Here is a 7,800-nt window from a genome sequence, read left to right on the forward strand (position 1 = left end):
CACAAGATTGAATAGGGGGGTTTGTAAAGATTCATTAGGCTTCTACAGAAAACTGGTTTATTAAATATCACACAAATGGCTGCATATGTTACGATATATACTTCATATACCTTTAGGAAAATATATTAACAGTTTTAATATTGGTCATTTTTCAGGAATACAAGAAAACTAGATTTAAAGGATAGGGATTTTTAAACCTTTGGTCACACCTTCTTAAATGTGAAAACATGAACTGTCAGGAGTGCATTTTTGGAAATTTGGTCAATCTAAGCTTACATCTTCACTCTGCATGAAGCACGTACACACATTTCTGCAGGTTAAGTAAGGTACGGTAGCTCCATAATGTGCGCATATAATGAGGCATCTTCTATAGTAAAACATCTACTATAGCAATACACAAGTGCAATATAAATATGTTTCTAGGAATGTGCAAATAGCAGACTTGTGCGTATTTTTTTTTTTTTAGGACTGGATGGATATCCACTGTGCTTAACATATGGCTGGCTCGTCCACAGCTTGTGCCCCCTCTGTGACAGCTTTCACACACTTCGCCATCGTCTGGGAGGCTCTGCTTATCGGATCTGCGGGTAAAATTGAGAGCAGATGATGGTGTTGCCACAGCATTATTCCATTTTCAAGGATGAATATGTCAGTCCAATATACACATAACATTTGGGGCTGTATGCTGTTTAATATTTGTCTCACAAATTCAGTTAAATTTGTCATTAAGGGTTGACAAACAAGAATTTCACAAAATCCAGATTACCAGCTTTTAACTAAGGAGCACTTTCTACAAATCACTTTGAATTCAATTATTGCTACAATTCTGCCATTTTTGGCTATAAATGCTAGTATGTAAAGCAGGCTTTCAGGAGCACCATCAAAAGCTGTCAGGCAAACTAAATCTAGATTTTATTTTTATGACTACCAGTGGCTACAATCTATTACAACCTTTGCAAATGTTAGCTATATATTGCATTTTTTTCCTAAACCATGACATGATGATAAAATCAAAATCACTTGCTTGCTTTATCGCTACTTAATGTCATGTAATTTCTCATTTCTGGCAAGCTAACTGCACTATCTTTACTTGCATATGAATTTTGCAGATGACACTAAAACGTAATCTGTAGCAATAAAATGTTTTCTGTCCATTGTTTAAACAAAAGTTTTCCACTCAACAATTATGTGGTGTGTTTTTTTGTGGTCTTTTTTGTGTCCTGTAATTAATTTTGTTTTACTATTTGGATCTGAAAATAGTCAATACTCAGAATATTTCAAATCAATGAAATTTACTGGACAAATATAACATTCTCATGGAAATGTACATTTTCAACTCCTAAGCTGTTTCCGGGAGAATTTTGGTGCAAAAATAACATTCAGACTAGTTTTAGTGAGAGGAGTACTAAAAACCCACCAGTCATATAGAAGTCCTTCACAGTAAGTTGTGGAGGGACTAAAGGTCCGGCAAGGACAGCCGCGTTCACTGCCTGAAAGAGATACGCCAGATACCACCATCATCACAGAGAGCAGCATGAAGCATACTGATATAAAGCTTAATTAGTGCCCCTGTGTAATCAGCTAAACGCATGCTGGAGTAAGATAACAGCTGACCTTAGAGAGTTCGTTAGCCTGCTTAAAGTAGTTAGCCTCCTCGACATCATCATATCGCACCAGATTTGGGGAAACCTCTGCCAGTCTATCACGCACCTCATCAAGGGTGTCATATGGCAGAGTTACTCCAGCAAGCTTAATTATGGATGGAAAAATACACAGCTTTAAGTCTTACTTCTTAATATTTAATGTAACACCATTATTACTGATTGTAGTTCACCTCAGAAATGGCTCTGATGATCCTCCAATCCTCCCTCGCCATGCCTGGAGCAGTCACAGCCACTTTGGTCTGCTGGGCACGGCCTTCAGTGTTCACATAGGTGCTACATTTCTCAGTATATGCAGCTCCAGGAAGTATGATATCAGCCATTGGTGCACCGACATCGCCATGGTGACCTGGACAGTTATGGCAAAGAGCATTGAAATTGAGTGCAAAATAGTTTCACACTTCTAAAACCTTTTCATGGCCCCTTGGGTACCGTATGGAAGCATCTGCACTAATTTATTCAGGCTTTCCCTTTCAACCCATCTATACGTGCAAAAGATTATATGTCAGGAATAGCACTGCCTCCTTCAGATGCCATGCATAAATTAATGTAAATGGGAGGGTTCTGCTGCTGTGAACCAGCTGACCTTGATAAATTATGAAGCTATCCTTTGGGAGGTCTTGGCGAGTAATGCAGCCAGCATCAGCTCCAAGTAGGAACAGAAGTTTGGGCGGGTTCTTTCTGATAGCCTCCACTCCTGGCTTGTACCCAAGATCAAGTGCAGCCACTTGACTGGCAACCCTGAATATGCAGGAAAAACAGCATACATTACAATAAAAATCCCCCTTAAACACCGTCCTGTTACTGAAAGCTTCCTATGTACTTTTCCAAGAGTATGACCTGTGAAGTACGTTGAGAACCTTCCAGGTTTCCTCCACGCCACTGCTGACGCGAGCGTTTTGAGCAATCGTTGACACAGCAGCCATTATTGCAGCCCCATCCTCTCTCTGCAGGCAACTGCTTCCAACAACCACAACAGGACGCTTCGCTTTAGCCAAGACCTGCGAGAGGAGATAGAGGACATAACCATGAGGAACAGACATTCATACATCAACTTCACACTTATTGTATTACTGAGAGTGTTGACAGTGTTACCTGGGAAAATGGGTGAGTCCCTGACGCAATTTCCTGAAGAACCGTGGCAGATTCCCCAAGATGGTCGTGTGTGTAACTCAGGTCCACTTCCTTTCCCACAAGAGCCACTTGCAACTCATTGTGAAGCCAGCTGAATGAGAGGTGCCAAAATTAAAGAGCATGCTTTTTTTATCACAACTTTACTAGTCTGACATTATCCAACAACCCCAGATACTGTATTTACAGCATTTAACCTACCCTTTTCTGATTCGCGCATTGAAAAGAGGAGCCTCATAGCGTGGGTTTGTGCCAACCAGAAGCAGCAGGTCAGCTTCTTCAATGCCAGCAATCCCAGTGTTAAGGAGATAGTTTGAACGCAGATCAGATCTGAAAAAGCCAATATTAAAGCAGTTAAAGGAACAACAGTGCTAAACAGCTTAGTCTTATCTTCAGTGTTATGCATTCTATGGTCTTACCCAGCTCCAGCCATTGGGAATGCCTCCTCAGTGCACAGGGTGTCACTATTGAAACGATTCAGCAAGTCTTTCAGGGAAATGAGTGCCTCTGCATCAACCAAGCCTCCAACAACAGCAGCAACATCATTTCCTTCCACTCCTTGCAGCTGTCAGAGAAAACATATGTATAAGCAGGGCTCAGGGCTGCCTTATGTAGGTCGGACATTTGGAAATTATCATACACCTAATAGACCTAATTTCCCCTCCTCCCTAAATACAGTTATCTATCTATCTATCTATCTATCTATCTATCTATCTATCTATCTATCTACACTTGATTTAATCAGAAACTACATACTGCTCCAGCAACTCGAGTCAGAGCATCTTCCCAGGTTGTGGCAACCAACTGCCCAGACTCATTTTTCACCATTGTCTGAGTAAGCCTCTGCCTTTTCAGTCCATCATAAGCAAACCTGTAGCGATGGAAACAAGGACAAGTTCAGTTATGCTGCAAACATCGTACAGAAATCTATGTATGTGTAGAAGCAAACTTTGTGTGGTAAGAAAAGAACCTGGTTTTGTCTGAAATCCACTCCTCATTAATATCCTCATTGAGACGAGGCAGGACTCTCATCACCTCGCCCCCGCGAGTGCTCACCACAATGTTACTACCTACAGCATCCAGAACATCAATGGTTTCAGTCTTCCTGCAGGTCACAGAAGAGAATGCTTGAGTGTAAAATCAAACCTTTTAAACCTAAAAAAAAAAAAAAAAATCAAAATGTAGAACACAATTTAAAAACCTGGTCTCCCATGGACGAGCAGTGAATGCATATGGTTTTGAGGTCAGGGCCCCCACTGGGCATATGTCAATAACATTCCCTGACAGCTCTGACATGAACATTTTCTCCACATAGGTCCCAATCTGCAGGTCATTGCCTCTGCCGGTGGTGCCCAGTTCCTCCACACCTGCAATCTCGCTGGCAAAGCTGTAGCAGCGGAGAAAAAAAAAACGTACTTTTTAACATTGGAAATTTACACTCAACTTACGCTAAGTATTGATGTGACACTCACCGTACACAGCGCGTGCACTGGATACAGCGAGTCATGATGGTTTTGATGAGAGGGCCAATATTCTTGTCCTCCACCGCTCTTTTGCTCTCTGTGAAGCGGCTCCTGTCACTGCCAAACTGCATCGACTGGTCCTGCAAACAAAATTGCATTCAGTCTTATAAGTCAATCTTACAAAATAAATTCCAAAGAAAACAATGTCTATCATGTGTACACTCAAATCTATGAAGAATACATCTACATACACATTATTTTTACCTGAAGATCACATTCTCCGCCCTGATCACAGATTGGGCAATCTAATGGGTGGTTAGCCAGCAGGAACTCCATCACACCCTCTCTGTAAACAACAGTTTTGATTAAGAATATTTTAGGTTACTTTCTTACAAGGAAATGTCGAGTTAGTAGCATTTGTTATGACAGATGTGGGTCCTTAATTGGGTCACCTTGGTTTATAATAAGATAAATATAGAGCAATATAAACTCTATAAAGCAAACATGTAATATCACTGTCTTAGTTTTGAGTATGAGCCTACCTGGCCTTCCTTGTTTTGTCAGAATTGGTTAAAATGTTCCAGCCCTTCATCACTGGCATTGCACAGGCTGCCACTGGCTACAAAATGGGAAAAAAAAAATCATTATTATTATTTAATCAGGCACAGACATGTCAACAATTTGTACAAAAAATTCTCAAACCAAAATAGACATAGAAATCTCCCATATCCAATCTAAAACATACCTTAGGAACTTTCTCAATCTCCACAAGACACATGCGACAGTTCCCAGCGACTGACAGGCGCTCGTGGTAGCAGAAGCGAGGAATCTGCATTCCTACCTTCTCACATGCCTATGACAAGATTGAGTCACAGTTTCAAATCTGATACTAGGAATCAAGCCCTATGTGACTGCATGCACGAGTTTACTGTGTTACCTGCAGCACAGTGGTCCCTGGCTCCACCATGACAGGATTCCCATCCACGAACACCTCCAGGAGGTTAGGGGCGGCTGCTGTTGCTGTAGCTGCGGTGCGAACTTCAAGCACAGACAGAAACGTTTCAGTGCAGATCTTATCTTTTTCTTTGCTTTAAATAAAATTAAGTAGCTTCTTGGATGAGAGCTGAAATACGTCCAGCTGCCCACGGGATAGCACTTAGAATGATCATGACCTGGATGACTGAGAACCTTTATCATTAAATAAATAAGCAACATTATTGTTCATAGTTTATAGCACATTATATTAAAGTGGTTTCCTGGTATTACAAAGTAATGAGAAACTACTCCCACTGGCTGGAGCTGACTATATTGAGCCAGCAGCAGCCTGGCACCAAACGTAGAAGCTGGCGAGTCTCTAATCCTGCCCATAATCCATCAGTGGATCTCAGAGAAAAGAGTTCTGGTTCTTGCGCACAAACAACACGGGCGTTGTGTAGAAATACAAGTATTGTACGTAACGAAGGCAAAATCAATTAACCAGCTGATGAAGTGACAGATTTTTACCATTGTTGGTTGCAGCCGCACCTCCTTTGGTGAGAGCTGCTGGAAAGAGGCTCCGGCTCACAACAGGCAGACGCAACATGCTGGAAGAGATGCAGAGAGGCAGGATCACGTGTAACTAGAGTCTAGATCGTCTGGATGACACACTTTTCCAAACTGTCCACAAGGCTGCAAGATGTTCGTGATTTTAAATGGCCCGAGGACCGCCAAGCTTCCAAACCAAAAGAAAAACAGAAGTCATTTTAGCTAGCTAGTCAGGAGCGGTCGATTTGCGCTTTGACGTATTATGAAAATAGAAAGTCACGACTGTTCAAGCTATAAATTGACGAGTCTGAACGGGTGTAAAGAAACATGACATGTTTGTATGCCCTGCATAACGTTGGAAATTTGACTTTATAACTTAGTTAACGTGATAAATATGAAATGGTGTACCAAGCTAGCGTTAGCAAAGATGGATATAAGTTACCGTTAGCTGCCTGTGAGCTCGCGACATTGTTATATTCGACTGCTACGTCATGAGAAATATCTCCTGCCGCTGCAACGGTGTTTCCAAACGTTCGAAACGTTCAATTTCCAACCACAAACGTAGCACAACCCGCTACAAACAGGCTAACGTCAACGTGACATAACGTCAACCGACATGCAGCCGGACAATTTGACCAGTCATTTCATTATTAAGGAGACGTTCCTAACATTTTGTTCAGCACACGTGCCCCGACTAAACACGGCATACGCCTGATAATGTTAATATCCTGTAATAAAACACGGCGGTGGCCGGTCAGCGTCACTTACCTTGTCAGTTTGTCCTCATGAGACTGCCTGCGACGTAGATTGCGCACTGTCCTGTTGTTATTCTGCTGCGTCACGGATTAAGTAATCCTGGACGACTGTTACCATAATCCCAATGGAAAGGCTAACTTCTGAAAACACTAACTAATTTAATGGTGCAGATGTTCAACGCTAGCCACAACAGTGATGTAAACCCATACTTCAGCATATTCTCATTTGGGACAGGCTGTGGTGATGTGGTACAATCAATGTAAATAACACCCAAAAGTCATACTTGAGTTGGAGTTAAAATAGCTTGTTAAAATATGACTTTGGCAAACATGAAAGTCAGCCATGCAAATAGTATTGAAAGTCTTAATGTATCTGACATTAATGTACTTAAGTATCAAAAGTAAATTAAGTACACATAAATTATACATATTTACTGTACTTTAAAGCCTCCTATCCACCCATCAATTACCAGTCTGCCGATTATAATATTCATCTTTCTGATTATCGAGCTCAGCATATCTTTTTCTTATCCAATCACAGACAAAAATGCACTTAGTCAAATCAAATCAATTTCAACTACTTTCGCTCTGAGGTAGTATGCAATTTAACTGGGAAAGTAACTAGTACCTTCAGTTATCAAATAAATGTAGTGGAGTAAAAAGTACATTATTTGCCTCCAAAATGAAGCCGAAGTATGAAGTAGCAGAAAAGGGAAATACTTAAGGAAAGTACAAGTAACTAAAAATTGTACTGAAGAACAGCACTTGAGTAGATGTACTTTGTTACATGCAATCACTGGGCACAACGTGGCTACACTTTCTTCATCACATTACTTTGCAATGTATTCTAAAAAGGCACACAATCCTAAAAATGGAGGTCCACTTGGGTTGTTCCTAACGTGCCAGGAAGGCATGCTGAATGTTGTTGTTTGAAGGGGAGGTAAATGTTTTGCTTCCCATGTATTCAACCCAGGATGGTAACTAACAATGATGTAATCCTTACATGTCAAGAGTTCAACAGAAATAAATAACAGGAAGTGTGTGAGTTTGTAAACAGCCCCTCAGGAAATGGAAATACATTAACATCTGGGCTGATGTCAGGCTAGTGTATACTTATTGGGCCCGTGTAAAGCCACTTGGTGGTCTAGTGTGTGTACATAAGACATCAAAGCCTGCTATTACATGCTGTCACAATGACATACTCTTCAATGACATCAAGTCAAATACAATAAAAACAAAATATGAAAACGGAAAATACAGCAGACG

General features: G+C 40.9%; 1 protein-coding gene across 5 annotated transcripts; it reads right to left on the reverse strand.

Moving 5' to 3' along the window:
• Positions 1-16: 16 nt before the first annotated feature.
• On the reverse strand, positions 17-6,713 carry LOC115587910 (NADH-ubiquinone oxidoreductase 75 kDa subunit, mitochondrial). 5 transcript variants are annotated; one of them, XM_030428010.1, is made up of 19 exons: positions 6,548-6,713; positions 5,759-5,838; positions 5,193-5,293; positions 5,001-5,108; positions 4,798-4,874; positions 4,520-4,601; positions 4,265-4,395; positions 3,994-4,179; positions 3,763-3,897; positions 3,549-3,663; positions 3,212-3,357; positions 2,994-3,122; positions 2,757-2,886; positions 2,502-2,662; positions 2,248-2,402; positions 1,835-2,010; positions 1,615-1,749; positions 1,418-1,490; positions 17-581 (listed from the first exon to the last, which is right to left on the reverse strand). In XM_030428010.1, exons 2-19 carry the CDS (start codon positions 5,835-5,837, stop codon positions 490-492), a joined length of 2,211 nt encoding a protein of 736 aa, XP_030283870.1. In that variant the 5' UTR covers position 5,838; positions 6,548-6,713; the 3' UTR covers positions 17-489. The 5 variants fall into 5 exon arrangements, with proteins under 5 accessions (XP_030283870.1, XP_030283873.1, XP_030283874.1 ...); XM_030428013.1 differs by having other exon boundaries at positions 5,759-5,966; XM_030428014.1 differs by lacking the exon at positions 6,548-6,713 and adding an exon at positions 6,222-6,510.
• Between the last annotated feature and the right edge of the window lie 1,087 nt (positions 6,714-7,800).

This window comes from Sparus aurata, chromosome 9 (genome assembly GCF_900880675.1).
Source record: "Sparus aurata chromosome 9, fSpaAur1.1, whole genome shotgun sequence".
In the NCBI taxonomy this organism is placed as follows: Eukaryota; Metazoa; Chordata; class Actinopteri; order Spariformes; family Sparidae; genus Sparus; species Sparus aurata.